General features: G+C 52.9%; 2 protein-coding genes across 5 annotated transcripts in view; both read left to right on the top strand.

Annotated features, from left to right (window-relative positions):
• The window catches only part of LOC122545889 (tyrosinase-like), a 60,429-nt gene extending 43,723 nt beyond the window's left edge, over nucleotides 1-16,706 (top strand). The window contains exon 2 of the mRNA XM_087998692.1: nucleotides 16,572-16,706. Within this exon, the coding sequence (XP_087854818.1) occupies nucleotides 16,572-16,706 (135 nt within the window). The remainder of the gene's footprint in view (nucleotides 1-16,571) is intronic.
• Nucleotides 1-20,003, top strand: part of LOC122564720 (torsin-4A-A-like) — a 259,622-nt gene extending 239,619 nt beyond the window's left edge. The window contains exons 1-3 of one of the 4 annotated variants that reach the window (XM_087998557.1): nucleotides 3,654-3,673; nucleotides 11,318-11,451; nucleotides 17,024-20,002. In XM_087998557.1, the coding sequence (XP_087854683.1) occupies nucleotides 17,057-18,313 (1,257 nt within the window). In that variant the 5' untranslated portion in view covers nucleotides 3,654-3,673; nucleotides 11,318-11,451; nucleotides 17,024-17,056 and the 3' untranslated portion in view covers nucleotides 18,314-20,002. Of the gene's footprint in view, nucleotides 1-3,653; nucleotides 3,674-5,171; nucleotides 5,345-11,317; nucleotides 11,452-14,793; nucleotides 15,159-17,023 lie in introns of those variants that run through there. The other 3 variants (XM_043719843.2, XM_087998555.1, XM_043719845.2) reach the window with 3 other exon arrangements.
• The last annotated feature ends 2,957 nt before the right edge of the window (nucleotides 20,004-22,960 follow it).

Genomic DNA, 22,960 nt, shown 5'->3' with positions numbered 1-22,960 from the left:
GTATTACCCTCCCCCTGTGTCTCTGTATTGCCCTCCCTCGGTGTCTCTGTATTGCCCTCCCTCGGTGTCTCTGTATTGCCCTCCCTCGGTGTCTCTGTATTGCCCTCCCTCGGTGTCTCTGTATTGCCCTCCCTCGGTGTCTCTGTATTACCCTCCCCCTGTGTCTCTGTATTACCCTCCCTCGGTGTCTCTGTATTACCCTCCCTCGGTGTCTCTGTATTGCCCTCCCTCGGTGTCTCTGTATTGCCCTCGCTCTGTGTCTCTGTATTGCCCTCCCTCTGTGTCTCTGTATTGCCCTCCCTGTGTCTCTGTATTGCCCTCCCTCTGTGTCTCTGTATTACCCTCCCTCTGTGTCTCTATTGCCCTCCCTCTGTGTCTCTATTGCCCTCCCTCTGTGTCTCTGTATTGCCCTCCCTCTGTGTCTCTGTATTGCCCTCCCTCTGTGTCTCTGTATTGCCCTCCCTCTGTGTCTCTGTATTGCCCTCCCTCTGTGTCTCTGTATTGCCCTCCCTCTGTGTCTCTGTATTGCCCTCCCTCTGTGTCTCTGTATTGCCCTCCCTCTGTGTCTCTATTGCCCTCCCCCTGTGTCTCTGTATTACCCTCCCCCTGTGTCTCTGTATTACCCTCCCCCTGTGTCTCTGTATTACCCTCCCCCTGTGTCTCTGTGTTACCCTCCCCCTGTGTCTCTGTATTGCCCTCCCTCTGTGTCTCTATTGCCCTCCCCCTGTGTCTCTGTATTACCCTCCCCTGTGTCTCTGTATTACCCTCCCCCCGTGTCTCTGTATTACCCTCCCCCCGTGTCTCTGTATTACCCTCCCCCCGTGTCTCTGTATTACCCTCCCCCCGTGTCTCTGTATTACCCTCCCCCCGTGTCTCTGTATTACCCTCCCCCCGTGTCTCTGTATTACCCTCCCCCCGTGTCTCTGTATTGCCCTCCCTCTGTATCTCTGTATTGCCCTCCCTCTGTGTCTCTCTATTGCCCTCCCTCTGTGTCTCTCTATTACCATCCCTCCCCTGTCTCTATTACCCTCCCTCCCTGTCTCTATTAACCTCCCTCGGTGTCTCTGTATTACCCTCCCCCTGTGTCTCTCTTACCCTCCCTCTGTGTCTCTGTATTACCCTCCCCCTGTGTCTCTGTATTACCCTCCCCCTGTGTCTCTGTATTACCCTCCCCCTGTGTCTCTGTATTACCCTCCCCCTGTGTCTCTGTATTACCCTCCCCCTGTGTCTCTGTATTACCCTCCCTCTGTGTCTCTGTATTACCCTCCCCCTGTGTCTCTCTTACCCTCCCTCTGTGTCTCTGTATTACCCTCCCCCTGTGTCTCTGTATTACCCTCCCCCTGTGTCTCTGTATTACCCTCCCCCTGTGTCTCTGTATTACCCTCCCCCTGTGTCTCTGTATTACCCTCCCCCTGTGTCTCTGTATTACCCTCCCCCTGTGTCTCTGTATTACCCTCCCTCTGTGTCTCTGTATTACCCTCCCTCTGTGTCTCTGTATTACCCCCCCTCTCTGTCTCTGTATTACCCTCCCTCTGTGTCTCTATTGCCCTCCCCCTGTGTCTCTGTATTGCCCTCCCCCTGTGTCTCTGTATTGCCCTCCCCCTGTGTCTCTGTATTGCCCTCCCCCTGTGTCTCTGTATTGCCCTCCCCCTGTGTCTCTGTATTACCCTCCCCCTGTGTCTCTATTGCCCTCCCCCTGTGTCTCTATTGCCCTCCCTCTGTGTCTCTGTATTACCCTCCCTCTGTGTCTCTGTATTACCCTCCCTCTGTGTCTCTGTATTGCCCTCCCCCTGTGTCTCTATTACCCTCCCCCTGTGTCTCTATTACCCACCCCCTGTGTCTCTATTACCCTCCCCCTGTGTCTCTATTACCCTCCCCCTGTGTCTCTATTACCCTCCCCCTGTGTCTCTGTATTGCCCTCCCCCTGTGTCTCTGTATTGCCCTCCCCCTGTGTCTCTGTATTGCCCTCCCCCTGTGTCTCTGTATTACCCTCCCCCTGTGTCTCTGTATTACCCTCCCTCTGTGTCTCTGTATTACCCTCCCTCTGTGTCTCTGTATTACCCTCCCCCTGTGTCTCTATTACCCTCCCTCTGTGTCTCTATTACCCTCCCCCTGTGTCTCTGTATTACCCTCCCCCTGTGTCTCTGTATTACCCTCCCCCTGTGTCTCTGTATTACCCTCCCCCTGTGTCTCTGTATTACCCTCCCCCTGTGTCTCTGTATTACCCTCCCTCTGTGTCTCTGTATTACCCTCCCTCTGTGTCTCTGTATTACCCTCCCTCTGTGTCTCTGTATTACCCTCCCCCTGTGTCTCTACTACCCTCCCTCTGTGTCTCTATTACCCTCCCTCTGTGTCTCTGTATTACCCTCCCCCTGTGTCTCTGTATTACCCTCCCTCTGTGTCTCTGTATTACCCTCCCTCTGTGTCTCTGTATTACCCTCCCTCTGTGTCTCTGTATTACCCTCCCTCTGTGTCTCTGTATTGCCCTCCCTCTGTGTCTCTGTATTGCCCTCCCTCTGTGTCTCTATATTGCCCTCCCTCTGTGTCTCTGTATTGCCCTCCCTCTGTGTCTCTGTATTGCCCTCCCTCTGTGTCTCTGTATTGCCCTCCCTCTGTGTCTCTGTATTGCCCTCCCTCTGTGTCTCTGTATTGCCCTCCCTCTGTGTCTCTGTATTGCCCTCCCTCTGTGTCTCTGTATTGCCCTCCCTCTGTGTCTCTGTATTACCCTCCCTCTGTGTCTCCGTATTGCCCTCCCCCTGTGTCTCTATTACCCTCCCTCAGTGTCTCTATTACCCTCCCCCAGTGTCTCTATTACCCTCCCCCAGTGTCTCTATTACCCTCCCCCTGTGTCTCTATTACCCTCCCCCTGTGTCTCTATTACCCTCCCCCTGTGTCTCTGTATTACCCTCCCTCTGTGTCTCTGTATTACCCTCCCTCTGTGTCTCTGTATTACCCTCCCTCTGTGTCTCTGTACTGCCCTCCCCCTGTGTCTCTGTACTGCCCTCCCCCTGTGTCTCTGTGCTGCCCTCCCCCTGTGTCTCTGTACTGCCCTCCCCGTGTCTCTGTACTGCCCTCCCCCTGTGTCTCTGTACTGCCCTCCCCCTGTGTCTCTGTATTACCCTCCCCCTGTGTCTCTGTATTACCCTCCCCCTGTGTCTCTGTATTACCCTCCCTCTGTGTCTCTGTATTACCCTCCCTCTGTGTCTCTATTACCCTCCCTCTGTGTCTCTATTACCCTCCCTCTGTGTCTCTATTACCCTCCCCCAGTGTCTCTATTACCCTCCCCCAGTGTCTCTATTACCCTCCCCCTGTGTCTCTATTACCCTCCCCCTGTGTCTCTATTACCCTCCCTCTGTGTCTCTGTATTACCCTCTCTCTGTATCTCTGTATTACCCTCCCCCTGTGTCTCTGTACTGCCCTCCCCCTGTGTCTCTGTACTGCCCTCCCTCTGTGTCTCTATTACCCTCCCCCTGTGTCTCTATTACCCTCCCTCTGTGTCTCTGTATTACCCTCCCTCTGTGTCTCTATTACCCTCCCTCTGTGTCTCTGTATTACCCTCCCCCTGTGTCTCTATTACCCTCCCTTTGTCCCCATTTTGCCCCTCTGACCCTATTACCTTTACGGTGCGTATCTATTGCCATCACTCTCTGGCTGACCCATGGGTTGGTATTCGGTGAGTTTTCAGTCGGGTCAGGTTTGGGTGTTGGGGGTGGGGCTGGGGGTAGGGGAGGGGTGTTTCTCTCCATGAGGCCCAGTGAGGTTTCTCCCGTTCACCTCCCAAAGCCGCCTCATTAACTGCGGCCCCCGGTCCCCGTCGGTCAGTCGCTGGGTCAGACCCTGTCACACACCTCTGCCTGGACTCCCCAGATTGGACCAGCCTCCCTGTCCCGGCTGGCGTGCTTCCTGACGTGGCAGATAAGGGACATTCGGTGCCTCACTTTGTGGGTAGCCTCGTGAAGGTCCTGGTGGATGGGGGCAGGTGAGGGGAGGAACCTCCTCTTACCCCCCCCCTCAGGGCAGGCAGTGGAGGCCATGACCCAAAACACACTAGGCCCGGCCTGATGTCGCTGGCTGGGATCGGTCAGTCTCGGTCATCCGGAGGAGTGCCTCAAGGCAGTGACAGGGCTAGTCCGACTTCTTAAAAATGTTAGTTGTCAGAGAAGGCGATCCGACACAGGACAGTGCGGTCTGGGACGAAGGTCATTGTCCATCATTCAGCCAGTCCGAGTGCCATCATCGTCCCTCCAACACCCCACACTCACTCTCTGCCGCCGGACCCACATCCCAGCAAGGCACACGCTGTACCACTCCCACGAGCGCTTGCAACGCCGTCCCTCCCTCACACCCGCCACCCCCTCGAATCCCCACACTGCTAACCCTCTGCACTGCCCAACCGTCTCTCAGCCTTCTCTGACTAGACCCAGCGCCAGTAGCTGGGTGACCCACTCTCAAATCCCTTGGAATCATAACAAGAGCAGGGCGACTGTGAGCACCCTGCTGCACTGAGTGCGCGGTTCCCACTCACTTGGGAAAGGCCGGTGTAGGCCGAAAGTACCTGATGGTTTCTTTAAGGTCTGACCAAAATTAACGCAACAAGACAGGAAGCAAATTTACTCACTTAATGTACACTGGAGACATTATGTAAATTAGTGAGTGAATCTGTTAACTTAAACGACACTGTGTACTTATATATTGGAATAATTGTACAGGATGGTGGTGAGGCCTGTTATGGTCGTCGTGTTTCGGAAAGGAGCTGGACAGGGGTCGGAAGAGATTCACCGATAGGCCGGGATTTTTTTTCACTGGAGCATAGGAGGCTGACATTGTTACAGAGTTATACAAAATCATGAGGGGCATAGGTCAGGTGAATGGTGGGCGTCTTTTTCCCTAGGGCGGGCGGATTTCGAGACTCGGGGCTGTATTTTTAAGGTGAGGGGAGAAAGATTATGAAAGGACATGCGAGGGGGCGACCTTTTTTATGCAGAGGGTGGGTTTGTGTGTGGAGTAAACTTCCAGAGGAAGTGGTGGATGCAGGCACAGTTAGACCATTTAAAAGACATTTGGATAAGGACATGAATAAGAAAGATTTGGAGGGACGTGGGCCGAGTGCAGGCAGATGGGACTAGTTTGGTTTGGGAACATGGTCAGCATGGATTGGTTGGACCAAAGGGTCTGTTTCCATGCTGTATGACTATGACTGAGTGAGATTCACATTGTCTTGCTGAGTATCGGAGACATTGGTATTGGGTGCTCCGTCTGAGACTCGGTGGCACCTGGACCCCACCAACTGCCACCCAGTGGGGGAAAAGTCCACGCTCCCAGTCTCCCGATCCCGGTCCAATGGGTAAGGTCTGTCGAGTGGGATGGAGTCCCTGATATTAATACTGTTCTGATTAGGTGCAGTTTCACCATTTCACTGTTACCTCAGCCCTCAAAAGACGGGTTGAATACAAGTCGAGGTGGTCCTATTTAAATGGCAACAAGCCGACAGGTCCCACTGCCCCTCAAGGTCAGGCCGTTCCACCTCTTGCCCCTCTTTCTCCCCCCCCCCTAGTAAAAACAGGCTGGTTTTGCATCGGGCCTGGTTTTGCATCGGGCCTGGTTTTCATGTATTTCTCCATTTTGATTTTTCATTGACCTGTCCAATTAACCTTTAACCCATTATGGTTTGGTTTGAAGAAATCAGTTTGGAATCTAACATTACAGCCTCAAGTTCTGGAACTCTCTTGCTTAGCCATTCCACAAGAGTCTCAGGATGGGCAGAGTGCCCAGTCAGATTCAGGCGGGTCTGAATCTTAACCAGATCTGTCCACTCCTGGTCATTAACACCTTCATCTCCGGACAATCCTTTGGTCAATCTGTAACTTGGTGTCAACTTCCCTCAGGTCAGACCCCCGTGAAATGTCTTGGGGGTGCCGTGTTGTGTGAGAGGTGATATTTAAATGCAAGTTATTCTTGTTGCAGTTCCAGTAAATAACCAACTACCACATTGCACATATTGAGGAACTGCACTGTATCCAAAACTCCTCAGGTTGTGATAGGCTACACTGTCAGAAAGAGCAAAAACATTTTATCACCCTGTGTTTCCTGGCTGTCACATCAACTTGGTCTCGATGCACACAATTGCAGAATTGTTTGATGTTGAGGGAGTGTATTCAGCTCATGGTGCGTGCATTGGCTCATTAGTCAAGTCTCATTATCTCGTTCCAATCATCCGTCTTTTTCCTGTAACCCTGCACATTATTTCAATTCATTGCCTCTAGATTGCCTTGTTTGAACCCCCCCCCCCCCCCCCCGTCCCCACCACTGGCACATTTCCAGGCAATGTATTCCAGGTTAACCCCCACTGAGAGAAAAAGGTTTTCACACAACGGTCTTTCTCCTTTTAAATAAGGCCTTGTCGTTCTCATCCCTTCTGCAAGTGGGTGGAATTTCTCCCTGCCCAGGTAAAGCTAAAAATTTCCTCATTTCCACACTTTCCTCATTCCTGAAGAAGGGCTCATGCCCGAAACGTCGATTCTCCTGCTCCCCGGATGCTGCCTGACCTGCTGCGCTTTTCCAGCAACACATTTTTAAGCTCTGATCTCCAGCATCTGCAGTCCTCACTTTCTCCTTAAGGCTAAAAATTGTACACTTACGACAAGTAGCAATGTACCCCGAGGGCAGTGTTAATGAGACAGAGGCAATGTCAGAGTTACAACAGCTGAGGGGTGGACAGACACTCTGAGAGCGAAGGCAATAGGAACATGGTGAGGGCGAAATTCACCCGCGGTGAGATGCTGTTTAGCGGAGCTTGTTACAGCCTGGATAACTGTAGATCTGGTGACCACCAAGAGCAGGTAATTACTGATGGACAGTCCCTGGGGGGGGTGGGGGGTGGTCCCTGGTGACCCCAGCTCAACCCTGCCACCTTGTGGCCACCACCTTGGATGCCAAGCGCCAACATCTCAGGCCCACTCCAGGGGTCAGTGACCACCCTCACCCTAACTGCCCAGACCTTGGTGTTCGAATGTACCAGCCTCTCGTATTAGCGCACCTCGGGTCCACTTGACCCGTAACCCCCTTTTACTTTGGGGTACACAGGCAATGGCCAATCACAAAGCTGGTGTGTGGAGGCACTGAGCTGGGGCACAGCCGCCCGGCCGTAATTACGGGGAAAGCGACTTCGGGAGAGAAAACAGAAGTTTGGGTCCAATCCGGCTGACGGCAGGTGTAGCAGACATTGGGGTGAGGGGCCAGATGGAGCCATGTTGGAGAGACAGGGAGGGGGAAGGCCCGCGGGTGCCCAGGAAACCGGAATGGGCATTCCAGCATGGAGCTGGTGGAGGCTCGGGGAGGGGGTAGATTGACGGGGAATGGGGGGGGGGGGATTCACTGGGACTGAGAGTTTCTGTTGTGGCTCCGTGTGGATGGGAGTTGGGGAGAGGCAACATCAAGGAAGGATTCGTGTTATGTTCAATTGATGACCCCCATGGGGAGGGGACTGTGGGGGGGGCGGGAGGGGACTGTGGGGGGGGGGAGGGGACTGTGGGGGGGGGGGGGATGGGGGGAGAGCGGTTTCTGAGCCATGTTTGCCTCATGGGGCGAGGCTGCCTTTCACAGAATGGTTCTGGAATAAAGGAAGGCCAATTGGCCCATCAGCCCTGTGCTGGCTCTCCAGATGAACAACACAGCTCCTTACCGACGTCAGGCCTTTTTCTCAATGCTTTTATTCAAATGATATTATTCAAATATTTTTATTCAAATTTACCCCCTCACGCCCTCTGAATGCATCTGTCGAACCTGCCTCTAGCACATTTCCAGGCTGGGCAATCCACACCCGAACCACTCGCTGTCTGAGTTTACTTTTCCTCACCTCACGTTTGCTCCTTTTGCAAATTACTTTAAACCCGAGCTGTCTGGTTCTCGATCCTTTTATAAGCCGGAATGGTTTGTCCCGATCTACTCTGTCCAGGTTCCCCCCCCCCCCCCCAAGGGATTTTGAAAGCTTCGCTCAAATCCCCCCCTGTCCTGACTTCTCCACTCGGAGGAAGACAGTCCCAACTCCTTTAATCTTTCCTTGTAACTGATGCGCCTCATCCTCGAAACTACCTTGGACAACCTCTCGTGCTCTCTGTGCAATGCGTTCACTTCCCTCACCCCTCAGTAGTGCAGCACCCAGACAGTGCACCGTACTCTATCTGACCTCCAGCCAGTGTCCTGTGTAAGTTCAGCATTACCTCCCTGTCCTTAAACTCTCTCTGCTCCACTTATGAGGTCTAGGATAGTGTTTGCTTTGTTAATCACCCTCTCTTCCTGTCCTGCCATCTTCAACAGGTTCTGTACGTTTACGGTGAGGTCTCTCAGCTCCTGCAAGTGCTTTAGAATTGGACCCTTTATACAGCTGCTATAAAAATGCAACATTTCACACGTCTCTGTATCGAACCTCACCTGCTTCTATCTGCCCTCTTCACCTACCTGTTCATATCTCTTGAAGTTCTGTACTCTCCCCTTGACAAATTACGTTGCCCTCAAGTCTTGTATTATCGCAATTGTCCCCTGCACACAGGGTCGGTATCATTTGTATTTATCAGGGAAAGCAAGACCCCTGAGGATCTCTCACACTCAGTAGAGAGAGTGTCGGGGCATCCTTAAGGTGGAGATGAGGAAGGGGAAGAGCAGGTAAGAGACAGTCTTAGCAGTTAGGGTTAAGGGTGATCCAAAAAGATTCCACAAGTACATTCGGAGTAAAAGAACAGCTAAAGAGAGCGGGGCTCCTTAAAGTTCAAACAGGCCGTCTTTGTGTTGAAGCTGAGGAGATGGGAGAGATATTCAATGAATATTCAGCGTCAGTTTTGACTGTGGAGAAAATGAAAGCTAGAGGACTGGAAAAAAGGTATTGATGTTTTGGAAACAGTTCACGTTACAAAAGAGGAAGTGCTAGAGGTCTTAGAAAATATAAAGGTGGATATATCTCTGGGACCTGATCTCGTGTATCCTCGGACTTTGTGGAAAGTTTGTAGGGGGGGGGGGAATCACAGTGCCCCTTGCAGAAATATTTGTATCATCTATAATCATGGCGGTGCTGAATGGCTGGTGAGTGGCTGATGTAGTGTCTTTGTTTAAAGGAATGTGAGGGGAAGGCTGAAAGCTACAGACCTGTGAGGCTGACTTTGCTGGTGGGCAAGTTGTTGAGGTAATTCTGAAAGATAGGATTGTTATATTTGTATTTGGAGAGGCAAGGAATGGTTAGGGATAGTCAGCATGGTTTTGAACGAGGGAAATCGTGTCTCACAGACTTGCCTGAGTTTTTTGTGTAAGTAGCACTGAAAATGTGTTGCTGGAAAAGCGCAGGAGAACCGACGTTCCGGGCATGAGCCCTTCTTCAGGATTCCTGAAACGTCGATTCTCCTGTTCCTTGGATGCTGCCTGACCTGCTGCGCTGTTCCAGCAACACATTTTCAGCTCTGATCTCCAGCATCTGCAGACCTCACTTTCTCCTTTTTGAGTAATAAGGGCAGAACGGTAGACATCATTTACTTGGATTTTACTAAAGCTTTTGACAAAGTTCTGCGTGATCGACTAATTAGTAAAGTTAGATCACATAGGATTCAGGGTGAGCTAGCCAATTGGATTCAAATTTAGCCTAACGCCAGGAGACAGAGAGTGGGTGATGGAGGGTTATCTTTCAAACTGGAGACCTGTGAGCAGTTATATAAATGATTTAGATGAGAACATAGGAGGTAAGTTTGCTGATGACACCGGGATTGGTGGGAGAGGAGAAAGTGATGATGACAAAGGGGTCGTTTACAATTGGGGCAGTGGGCTGAGGAGTGGCAGGTGGAGTTTAATTTGTATAAATCCAAGGTTTAGTAAAACAAACAGGACTTATACAATTAAAAGTAGGGCTGAAAATGTGTTGCTGGAAAAGCGCAGCAGGTCAGGCAGCATCCAAGGAGCAGGAGAATCGACGTCTTCATTGCTCAGACCTGTGAGTATTGGAGTTGGAAGGTCATGTTGAGGTTGTACAGCACATTGACTCTTCTGAGGTACTGAGTTCAGTTCTGGTCACCCTGTTATAGGAAGGATATTATTAAGGGTTCAGAGATCTACCAGGACGTTACTGTGAATGGAGGGTTGGAGGCTGAAGGAGAGGCTGGATAGGCTGGGACATGTGTCACCGGAGCATAGGAGGCTCAGGGGCGACCTTACAGAGGTTTGTAAAATCATAAGGTGAAAGGCAGGTGGCTTTGCATTGGGGGTGGGGGTATTTCAAGACAAGGGGGCATGAGAGGAGAAAGATTTAAACAAAACGTGGGAGGCAGCTGTTTTAAACGGAGTGGTTTGTGTGTGGAATGAACGTCCAGAGGACGTTGTGGATGCAGGGTACAGCTGCAACCTCAAAGTTTCAAACTGCAGTTTCAAAGACGTTTGAATAATTACTTGAACAAGAAATGTTTGGAGGGATATGGGCCAGGAGCAGGCAGTTGGGCCGAGTCTAGTTTGGGATGATGGTCAGCATGGACTGGTTGGACCGAAGGGTCTGTTTCCATGTTGTATGACTCTGTGACTGTCGCTCCGCTTAAAGCTGTGCTGGTGTACCACCATGTAACGCAATTGAGGTACATGGATTCTGTTTACTTGAGGAGCTCTGGTAGGGTTTTATCGAGTGAAACCTTGACAGATATAGCCTTTGTCAAGGGCGCTTTAACGCGGAGTGGTCTTGGCTCCTGGTTATGTGATGGCATTAGGCACGTGTTCTAACCCTACTCTTTTCTCCCTGTCAGTCAGACAATGCTACCTGCAGTGTTTCCACTGTCCCTTTTAAACCTTTTAAGCTCTGCCGTGCTCACATGTCTGTTATGTTTATCCAGTGCCTTCCCGTGTACAGCACACCCACTGCGTTACCCTTCAGGAGCAGATGGCTGGTGTGTTGGGTTTTGTAGCTGTTCTCTCCATCCTCCCTATCCAATATTTACACAGCTCTCAGTGACGGGAATCTGAAATGATTTGGAGAAGCCGGTGTTGGACTGGGGTGGACAAAGTTAAAAATCACCCAACACCAGGTTAGAGTCCAACAGGTTTATTTGGAAGCACTAACTTTCAGAGTGCTTTCTCTACAACCACCTGATGAAGGAGCGTCGCTCCGAAAGCTAGTGCTTCCAATTAAACCTGTTGGACTCTAACCTGGTGTTGGGTGATTTTTAACCAGGAGTCTGAAAAGCAGTGACAAGCTGTGGTTCAATTTTCGACAACATCTTTCAGGTAATATGAAGTTTTTATGCAGCCCACTGAGTGACTGAGGACTACATTTGACAGTGTTTTATCTTCATCCCAGAATTGGACAGAGCAGCGATGATTCTACACACGGCAAGCTCGGAGAACGATCAAGATGGTTTGTAGGAGGGTCCAGCTCAGAACGCAGTGAGGCCAGGACAGAGCACAGACAGTGCAGAGTCGCTCCTCGGGCTGGTAAGGGAACTGCTATTCTGTTAGGTTCTCACCAAGGGCTTCACAATCTCAACAAACATCGCAGTGTCACAGGGGCTGCTTTCTGGGGGAAACGTACACTGAACAGACACACACAGACACAGACACACATACAGACACGCACACACAGACACAGACACGCGCACACAGACACGCACACGCACACAGACACGCACAACAGACACGCACAACAGACACGCACAACAGACACGCACAACAGACACGCACAACAGACACGCACAACAGACACGCACAACAGACACGCACAACAGACACGCACAACAGACACGCACAACAGACACGCACAACAGACACGCACAACAGACACGCACAACAGACACGCACAACAGACACGCACAACAGACACGCACAACAGACACGCACAACAGACACGCACAACAGACACGCACAACAGACACGCACGAACAGACACGCACAACAGACACGCACAACAGACACGCACAACAGACACGCACAACAGACACGCACAACAGACACGCACAACAGACACGCACAACAGACACGCACAACAGACACGCACAACAGACACGCACAACAGACACGCACAACAGACACGCACAACAGACACGCACAACAGACACGCACAACAGACACGCACAACAGACACGCACAACAGACACGCACAACAGACACGCACAACAGACACGCACAACAGACACGCACAACAGACACGCACAACAGACACGCACAACAGACACGCACAACAGACACGCACAACAGACACGCACAACAGACACGCACAACAGACACGCACAACAGACACGCACAACAGACACGCACAACAGACACGCACAACAGACACGCACAACAGACACGCACAACAGACACGCACAACAGACACGCACAACAGACACGCACAACAGACAGACACGAACAGACAGACGCGCACGCACAGACGCGCGCACGCACAGGCACACACGCACAGAGGCGCACACGCACAGAGGCGCACACGCACAGAGACACAACAGACAGACACACTGACACACACGCACAGACAGACACACGCACAGACACCCTGCTGTGTGTCTAGCTCCATGTCCTAGTGCTGGGAGATTCCCATGTCCCACTGCAGCAGCAGCAGCAGCACACTTGGGTTCTGCACTGTGTCCGTCATACCCACCAGAGAGTGGGGGCTGCAGCTTCATGGGAACACCACCACCTACAAGTTCAGCCCCAAGCCCCTCACCATCCTGACTTGGAAATATATCACCGTTCCTTCACTGGGCCACAATCCTGGAATTCCCTCCCTAAGGGACAGTGTGGGTCAGCCTACAGAAGGTGGACTGCAGTGGTACAAGAAGGCAGCTCACCCCCACCTTCTCACGGGGCAACTAGGGACGGGGCAATAAATGCTGGGCCCAGCCAATGACACCCACAGTTGTACTCCCTCTCACCCTATCACTGTATCCACCAGCTCTTTTCTCCTTGGATGTGAAAGGATCATTGTTTAACTTGGTGCCATGTTTGGCACAACGTGATGGGCTGAAGGGCCTGTATCTGTGCTGTACTGTTCTGTGTTCCCTTAAATCTATCCTTTCTACTGGCCTCCATCACTCCACACTCTCACTCAGAGAAGAGATTTCTGCTGGATTCCCTGGGAGATTTATTTGTGACTCTCTTCTTTCTATAATCCTTAGCTTCGGACTATCCGACAGCTCTGTGCCTCCTCCACACTGACTCTGTCAAACCCCCTGGGTATCAGGTCACATCTTGGCCTCAGACTGTTCAGTCTTTGCTGATAGCTACAGCCTCTCGGTCTTCATAGATTCATAGAGATGTACAGCATGGAAACAGACCCTTCGGTCCAACCCGTCCATGCCGACCAGATATCCCAACCCAATCTAGTCCCACCTGCAAGCACCCGGCCCATATCCCTCCAAACCCTTCCTATTCATATACCCGTCCAAGTGCCTCTTAAATGTTGCGATTGTACCAGCCTTCACCACATCCTCTGGCAGCTCATTCCACACACGTACCACCCTCTGCGTGAAAAAGTTGCCCCTTAGGTCTCTCTTATACCTTTCCCCTCTCACCCTAAACCTATGCCCTCTAGTTCTGGACTCCCCGACCTCAGGGAAAAGACTTTGTCTATTTATCCTATCCATGCCCCTCATAATTTTATAAACTTCTATAAGGTCACCCCTCAGCCTCCGACGCTCCAGGGAAAACAGCCCCAGCCTGTTCAGCCTCTCCCTGTAGCTCAAATCCTCCAACCCTGGCAACATCCTTGTAAATCTTTTCTGAACCCTTTCAAGTTTCACAACATCTTTCCGATCGGAAGGAGACCAGAATTGCACGCAATATTCCAACAGTGGCCTAACCAATATCCTCTACAGCCGCAACATGACCTCCCAACTCCTGTACTCAGTACTCTGACCAATAAAGGAAAGCATACCAAACGCCTTCTTCACTATCCTATCAACCTGCGACTCCACTTTCAAGGAGCTATGAACCTACACTCCAAGGTCTCTTTGTTCAGCAACACTCCCTAGGACCTTACCTCGTCAATATTTATCACATGTTGCCCGATTCCAGTCAGTGCTTTTGAGGGACACAGGGCTCTGACGCGGGGGGTGGTGAGGGATGGAAGGGATGAATACAACCAACAAAGAGCTTCATCAAGATGTTAAACACGCTGAAGGCTTTCGGTAAACGGGGGATGGGGTGTCAGAGGAGAGGAGTTGATTCCAATTCATAGTCATTACCCATGAAGCAGCAGGTTCTGAGGATATATTAAGCGCAGCGAGTTGTTAGAATGCGTTATATTTATACTGAGAACAGGAAGTCGATAACTTTCCAAAAGGAATGCAGTGAGTGCTTGGAAAGAGAAAGCCGTCCAGGGTTATGGGGGATGAGCAGGGCTGTAGGATTATGTGGATTGCTGAAGAGCTAGCACAGGCATCTGTGTGGGCTGAATGGCCTCACTCATTCTATGATGCCGTGATTTCCTTGCGCGGTTGAATCCAGGATGTCGGGGTATGGCCCAGGGAGGTGCTTGTGAACTGAGAAAGCTTTCCGGAAGCTGCCGGAAGTTAGAGAGCCATAACACTTGCTGCCTCCCAGCAGCCCCGGGCTGTGTCTGAGTCCTTTACACTATCAGCAGAGGGGAACCCAATATTCCCTGTCTGTGGGATCAGCCTGGGCAGGGGGGAGACACAACCTTCTTTTAAAGCTGTTAAACTTAACACCGTGTGTAACCGTCACTCTGTGTGACTGAGGGGGGTGGGGGGGGGGGGACACAAAGACAGGGGGAAACCTGCTGCTGCTGCTCAACAGAAACAAGTCTTTGCATAAAAGCGACTTCCTGATATTGTGTGGAGCGGACTTAAACAACTTCCCTGTTGTCCCGCCACATTACCTCAGGCAGTGAGGACAGCTATGGCTAGAACCTTCCAGAAACGTCCCCACTGGAAAAGGAAAGAGTTCGAAACCACGCAGAGCAAACTGCAGGGTGAGCGCAGCTGAGACCTTCTTTTTCTTGGTCTGTGTGGCCAAGATGCCAAGCTGCTCCCCCAGTGACCTTCCCCGCAGCGTAAGGTCAGAAGTGGGGTTGTTCGCCAATGATTGGACAGTGTTCAGCACCGTTTGCCACTCCTCCGAATCGGAAAAGCAGCCCATGTTCAAGTGCAACACAGTCGGGACGGTGTCCAAGCTTGGGCTGACAAGTGGTGAGTAACATGCACACCACACAAATGCCAGGGTGTGACCGTCACCAACACGAGACGATCTAACCACCGCCCCCCTGACATTCAACGGTGCCACCATCACTGAATCCCCCAATATCAACATCCTGGGGGTCACCATTGACCAGCAACCCAACTAGACTCATCATATAAACACAGTGGGTACACGAGCAGGTCAAAGGCTAGGAATACACACACACACGCGCGCACAGACACGCGCACACACACACACACACACAGACACAGACACAGACACAGACACGCGCACACACACACACAGACACACACCCCGCTGTGTATATAGATTAGATTAGATTATCTACAGTGTGGAAACAGGCCCTTCGGCCCAACAAGTCCACACCGAAGCACAACCCACCCATACCCCTACATGTACCCCTTACCTAACACTACGGACAATTTAGCATGGCCAATTCACCGAACCTGCACATCTTTGGACTGTGGGAGGAAACCGGAGCACCCAGAGGAAACCCACACAGACACGGGGAGAACGTGCAAACTCCACACAGTCAGTCGCCTGAGGCGGGAATTGAACCCGGGTCTCTGGCGCTGCGAGGCAGCAGTGCTAACCACTGTGCCACCGTGCCGCCCCACATAGCTCCATGTCCTAGTGCTGTGAGATTCCCATGTCCCACTGCAGCAGCAGCAGCAGCAGCAGCACACTCTTGGGTTCTGCACTGTGTCCGTCATACCCACCAGAGAGCGGGGGGGGGCGGCACATTCAGGTCACTCACCATCTGACTCCCCAAAGCCTGACCACCATCTACAAGGCCAAAGTCAGGAGTGTAATGGGATACTCCCCACTTGCCTGAATGAGTTCAGCTTCAGCAACACTCAAGAAGCTTGACACCATCCAGGGCAAAGTAACGCACTTGATTGGCACCAGATCCACAAGCATCCACTCCCTCCACCAATAATGGTGAGTAGCAGCAGTGTGTACTACTTACAAGATGCACTGCAGAAATTCACCAAAGATGCTTTGACAGCACCTTCCAAACCTACAACTATTTCCATCTAGAAGGCCAGGGGCAGCAGATACAAGGGAACACCACCACCTGTAAGTTCCCCTCCAAGCCACGCACCGTCCTGACTTGGAAATATATCGCCGTTCCTTCACTGTCACTGGGTCAGAATCCTGGAATTCCCTCCCTGAGGGACAGTGTGGGTCAACCCCCAGCAGGTGGACTCCAGCGGTTCAAGAAGGCAGCTCACCCCCACCTTCTCAAGGGGGCAACTAGGGACGGGGCAAAAGACAATGCTGGCCCAGCCAGCGACGCCCACATTCTGAGAATGAATTTAAATAAAGCGAGATAGTTTGGAGGAAAGTCACTGCTGTTGGTATCACAGTCCAGTTTTATGAATCCCTCTGTGTTCCTCCAGCTCTTGCCTTCCTCTCTGGACATGCCTTCAGCCGCCCGCTCCCCGGACGCTCGAATTCCCTCCGAGCGGCTCAACCCCACTTCTTCTGGAAGACGTGCCTTTCAGCTTCCGGACATTGTCCTGATAAAGCCCTGATGATGCTCACTGCCACTTGTAAAAATTCACTTGCGGGATGTCGCTGGCTCAGTCGGCCCTTGATCGTCCATCCCTAATTGCCCAGAGGGCAGTTCAGAGTCAGCCAAGTTGCTGTGGGTCTGGAGTCACGTGTAGGCCAGACTGGGTAAGGATGGCTAAAGGCTTTTAGTGACCCAGAGGGGTCTTCCCTGACGATTGGTAATTTTCCGTGATAATCAGTCCACTGGAGCTCCTCGGGGGGGGGGGGTGGGATGGGAGGTTTTGTTGCTGCTGAAGGCGCTATATAAATGTAGACATGTCAGTTGTTGTTGTTACAGGTCCAGCGGTGATCCAGGGCAAAGGTTGAGGAGATGGCAATGGAGGTGACGGGGCCCACAATGGACCCAGCTCCCAAAGCCCTCCAGGGTGTCAAGCAGCGGATCTCCACGGTGACCTCCCCTCTGAGAGCGGCCTATCGGATCCGCCACAAATACCTCGTGATGAAGAGGCGGCGAGTGGGCGCAGAGCGCGGCGAGGCCTCGGGGCTGGAGGGCCGCTACCTGCCCTCCAAGGGCCAGGGGCTGTTGGAGCGCGCCTTCAAGCACCGAGCCAAGCCGGCCGAACATTTCACCTTCGAGAAGGTGCCCGTCAAAACCACAAAGAGGCGCCGCTCCAGCAAGAGGCGCAAAGTGCTGTACCCGAGCGATACCAGGAGGTACCTGCCCGAGGAGAAGAAAAGCAAGGCTAAGAACTGCCTGTTCCTGCTGAGCCTGATAGTCTTCTTTCAGATATACAACGCCATTGAGAACCTGGATGATAACGTGCTGAAATATGACCTGGCCGGCTTGGAGAAGACGCTGAAGAGGGAGGTGTTTGGTCAGAGCGTGGCGATTGACTCCCTGATGGACTTGCTGGGGGACTACCTGGCCACCCACATTCACGACAAGCCGCTGTTGCTGTCTTTGAACGGGCCCAGTGGGGTTGGCAAGAGCCTGACGGGGAGGCTGCTGGGGAAGCATTTCCGCGCGGTGCTGGGCGACGAGCTGGTATTGCAGTATTTCGTCCTGCACCGCTGCCCGGTACAGGACAGCGGCACCGCCTGCCTGCAGGAATTGGCGGGGGGCATTGCCAGCGTGGTGAGGCGGGCGGAGAAAGAGGAGAAGATCCCCCTGCTCATCTTCGATGAGGTGGAGTACATGCAGCCGGCCTTGCTGGACTTCCTGCGGGGCTACCTGCAGCCCGAGCAGCCCAACGAGTTCCTGAACGCCGTCTACGTCTTGATCAGCAGCTACGGGCAGGGCGAGATCACCAGGTTTGTGCTGCAGAACGCCTCCAGCGGCCTGGCCAGAGGGCCCCCCAGGGCGGAAGAGCTGCTCCTCGCTGTCCAGTCGTCGCTGAGCCAGTTCCACCCAATCTGGGACCACGCCGACATCGTCCCCTTTACTCTCCTGGAGAGGAGTCACATCGAGGGCTGCTTCCTGGAGGCGCTGATGAGAGAGGGGCACTACCCAGAGCCCGCTCAGCTCAGTGACCTCGCCAGGGAGCTGAATTATTACACGGCAGGGGGTAACCAGTATTCTGTTCACGGCTGCAAGTACGTGGGCCCCAGGGTGAGCCTGTTACACTGAGTGTGCAGGTTCCCGCACTCTGGGCCAAGCCAACGTCACCAGGGCTTTGGCATCTCCCGGGTTTGGCTGGCTCCACTGGGCACCCACCCACCCACCTGACAGGGGGGGGGGTCACACACTAAGAATTTCAGGAGAGGCAGAGCGAGGGTCTGGGGGTAGGTGGGCTGTCATCATGGCTGTCCCAGTCTGTATTCAGCAGTGAGATTGACCAGGCCCGGTCACTGGTCCCTCGAGGGTCACCGATTCATACCGACCGAGAGCAGTCGGTGTGATAGTGAACTCGGCAACACACAGAGAGAGAGAGACAGGGGCCATCCTACAGCCTGAGAGAGATGGCATTGCAAAAGGGGCACCCCCACACCACGGTCACTCTCATCATGGTCACTCCCACACCACGGTCACTCCCTCACCGCCGTGACTCACACACTGCGGTCACTCCTTCACTGCGGTCATTCCTTCACTGCGGTCATTCCTTCACTGCGGTCACTCCTTCACTGCGGTCACTCTCTCACCACGGTCACTCCCACACCATGATCACTCTTTCACTGTGGTCACTCCCTTATCGCGGTCACTCTCTCACCACGGTCACTGTCTCACCATGGTCACTCCCATCATAGTCACTCCCACACCACAGTCACTCCCTCACCGCAGTCACTCTCACACTGCGGTCATTCCTTCACTGCGGTCACTCCCTCACCACAGTCATTCTCTCACCACGGTCACTCCCTCACCACGGTCACTCTTTCACTGTGTTCACTCCCTTACCACGGTCACTCTCACCACAGTCACTCCCTTACCGCGGTCACACACACTGCGGTCACTCCTTCACTGTGGTCACTCTCTCACCACGGTCACACCCATCATGGTCACTCCCACACCACGGTCACTCTTTTGTTGTGGTCACTCTTTTGTTGTGGTCACTCTTTTGTTGTGGTCACTCTTTTGTTGTGGTCACACTTTTGTTGTGGTCACTCTCTCGCCATGGTCCCTCTCTCCCCATGGTCAGTCCCTCACTGCGGTCAGTCCCTCACTGCGGTCACTCCCACACTGCGGTCACTCTCTCACCACGGTCACTCTTTTGTTGTGGTCACTCCCTCACTGCGGTCACTCCCTCACTGCGGTCACTCCCACATTGCGGTCACTCCCACATTGCGGTCACTCCCACATTGCGGTCACTCCCTCACTGCGGTCACTCCCTCACTGCGGTCACTCCCTCACTGCGGTCACTCCCACATTGCGGTCACTCCCTCACTGCGGTCACTTCCTCACCACGGTCACGCCCTCACCACAGTTGCTCTTTCTCTGCGGTCACTCCCACACTGCGGTCACTCCCACACCACGGTCACTCCCTCACTGGTCAGTCATATTTACCATGATCTGTGTCGAGTTGGTGTTGGAATGGCCTGTTGTGGTCAGTCAGGGGTCAGGGTCCTCACAATAATCAATGACCGCCACAACACTGAACCCAACATCAAACAGACCAGTCTCCCTCTCCCCTTTCTCTCTCTCTCTCTTTCCTCTCCCTCTCTTTCCTCTCCCTCTCTTTCCTCTCCCTCTCTTTCCTCTCCCTCTCTTTCCTCCTCCTCTCTTTCCTCCCCCTCTCTTTCCTCCCCCTCTCTTTCCTCCCCCTCTCTTTCCTCCCCCTCTCTTTCCTCCCCCTCTCTTTCCTCCCCCTCTCTTTCCTCCCCCTCTCTTTCCTCCCCCTCTCTTTCCTCCCCCTCTCTTTCCTCCCCCTCTCTTTCCTCCCCCTCTCTTTCCTCCCCCTCTCTTTCCTCCCCCTCTCTTTCCTCCCCCTCTCTTTCCTCCCCCTCTCTTTCCTCCCCCTCTCTTTCCTCCCCCTCTCTTTCCTCCCCCTCTCTTTCCTCCCCCTCTCTTTCCTCCCCCTCTCTTTCCTCCCCCTCTCTTTCCTCCCCCTCTCTTTCCTCCCCCTCTCTTTCCTCCCCCTCTCTTTCCTCCCCCTCTCTTTCCTCCCCCTCTCTTTCCTCCCCCTCTCTTTCCTCCCCCTCTCTTTCCTCCCCCTCTCTTTCCTCCCCCTCTCTTTCCTCCCCCTCTCTTTCCTCCCCCTCTCTTTCCTCCCCCTCTCTTTCCTCCCCCTCTCCCTCACCTCTGGTCCATCCAGCCGATTCTGCTGAGGGAACAGCTGTAGGAGTGACACTGGGGGGGAGACAGTGGGAGTGACACTGGGGGGGAGACAGTGGGAGTGACACTGGGGGGGAGACAGTGGGAGTGACACTGGGGGGGAGACAGTGGGAGTGACACTGGGGGGGAGACAGTGGGAGTGACACTGGGGGGGAGACAGTGGGAGTGACACTGGGGGGAGACAGTGGGAGTGACACTGGGGGGGAGACAGTGGGAGTGACACTGAGGGTGACACGGCGGGGAGACAGTGGGAGTGACACTGGGGGTGACACGGCGGGGAGACAGTGGGAGTGACACTGGGGGGAGACAGTGGGAGTGACACTGGGGGGCAGACAGTGGGAGTGACACTGGGGGCAGACAGTGGGAGTGACACTGGGGGGAGACAGTGGGGGTGATTCGGGGGAGACACTGGGGGTGACACGGGGGGAGTGACACAGGGGGAGACAGTGGGAGTGACACTGGGGGGAGACAGTGGGAGTGACTCGGGGGAGACACTGGGGGTGACACGGGGGGAGTGACACTGGGGGGAGACAGTGGGAGTGACTCGGGGGAGACACTGGGGGTGACACGGGGGGAGTGACACAGGGGGAGACAGTGCTATGTTTCCAAGCCCAAGTTGCCGAAGTGGTTGGGAGAGTGTCCGGATGACCGTAACCGTGCTGGTTTGATCATTGACGGGTTTTGATTACAGTCTTAGAGGCTGCTTCCCATCAGTAAACCCGACCAGTTGGGAGACTGGACACGAGCTCAGGACTCCCATTCCTTGCTCTGCTTCAGGAGGGCCTGCTGGTTGGTGAGAGAATCCAGGTTACCAGCCCCTCCGAGAAAGAGTGAGTCAGTCAGCCGTCCCCACTCTCTGGCAATCGGGATCTTTCAATATCTGAGTCCACGCCAGGTCCCGGCTGAGTTGGGGTCCATTCTGAATTTGTTGATTGACAGCACCATGTTGAAACCTTCAATACTGTCAAACAAGGAAGCTGCCCCAGTCGCTTTCTCAAATCTGTTAAATCTGGAGTTTTTGGCGTGAGGGGTGAGCCTTTGTTCAGGACTTTTCACACTGGCTTGCTCTGATGTTCCATTAAGTGCCCAGTTGCCCAAGAGGTTCATAAAGACCACAAGGATCTATCTCAAACCCTGCGTGCATGTGATGGACGTCTGCCCGCTATATCTGTAATGATTTCACCTCTTCTGTAATATAGAAATGACCATAGATTTATCACTGGTTACCACACACTAGAAATAGAGGGAAGGGTTACTGTACATTGGCATCAGCTTTCATCTTTCCCAATTAAAATGTTCCAGAATCCATTAACTACTGACTCCTCCTCATCTACCAAACGCGTTCTCTCTTCAACATGTTCTGATAAATTTGTCCAACATAATTTGTCTTTGCTTATTCGCACGGTGGCTCGGTGGGTTAGCACTGCTGCCTCACAGCACCAGGGACCTGGGTTCGATTCCAGCCTCGGGGCAACTGTCTGTGTGGGGTTTGCACGTTCTCCCCGTGTCTGCGTGAGTTTGCTCCGGTTTCCTCCCACGGTCCAAAGATGTGCAGGTCAGGTGGATTGGCCAGGCTACATTGCCCACAGTGCCCTGGGATATGCAGGCTGGGTGAGTGAGCCATGGGAAATGCAACGTTATAGGGTACGTCTGGGAGGGACGCTCCTCAGAGGGTCAGTATGGACCGAATGACCTGCATCCTGAATAAACCATGTAGACTCTGCATTCCTATTAGTTAAACCTCTTGCTAATACCCCTCCTTAATGATGATTTCCAGTATTTTCCTCAGGATACCTGCTGGGGTGATAGTTCCTGCTTTCTGCATCCTCCTTTCATTAATTGGGATCTTTCTAGAATCTAAGGATTTTTGGAAGATTGCAATCACTATCTCTGTAGCCACTTCCTTTAACACACTCGGATAAAGTCCGTCAGGTCTCGGGGAAGTGTTAGTCCTATTGGCTTTCTTAGTTCTGTCTTTGTCCTGATGATGATCTTTGTTTGAAACCCCCGGCTCCCTTTGTCCACCTGCTTTCCCACCTTGACTGACGAAATTAGATTCAAAATCCCTTTCAAAGTCTCTGCCAATACCTTGGATTGCCATTAATCTTACCCTAGGGGAGTCGAGAGTGTGGGCGCTGGAAAAGCGCAGCGGGTCAGGCAGCATCTGGGGAGCACTCAACGTCAATTCTCCTGCTCCCTCGGATGCTGCCTGACCTGCTGCGCTTTTCCAGCACCCACACTCTCGACTCTGATCTGCAGACCTCACTTGCATCGCCATTTATAGACTTGTAGAGACTTCCATTGTCTGCTTAACATTTCTTCCTCATTTCCTTCCAAAACTGTAACTTCTCCCTGTAGATTTAACTTTCTTGCTGGTTTTTAATGGTTTTTTTTTGTCTTACTGTATCTCTTTCCTTTCAATTGGATTTAATCCTGAATTTCCGTGATTAGCCGTGAATGGTGAATCCTTCTCCAAACGATTATCCTTTCTCAATAGAGTAGACTTGT

Source organism: Chiloscyllium plagiosum, unplaced genomic scaffold, assembly GCF_037043375.1.
Source record: "Chiloscyllium plagiosum isolate Xiang-an unplaced genomic scaffold, Cpla_swu_hap1 HiC_scaffold_21, whole genome shotgun sequence".
Taxonomy (NCBI): Eukaryota; Metazoa; Chordata; class Chondrichthyes; order Orectolobiformes; family Hemiscylliidae; genus Chiloscyllium; species Chiloscyllium plagiosum.
This window is presented reverse-complemented; position numbering and strand designations above follow the sequence as displayed.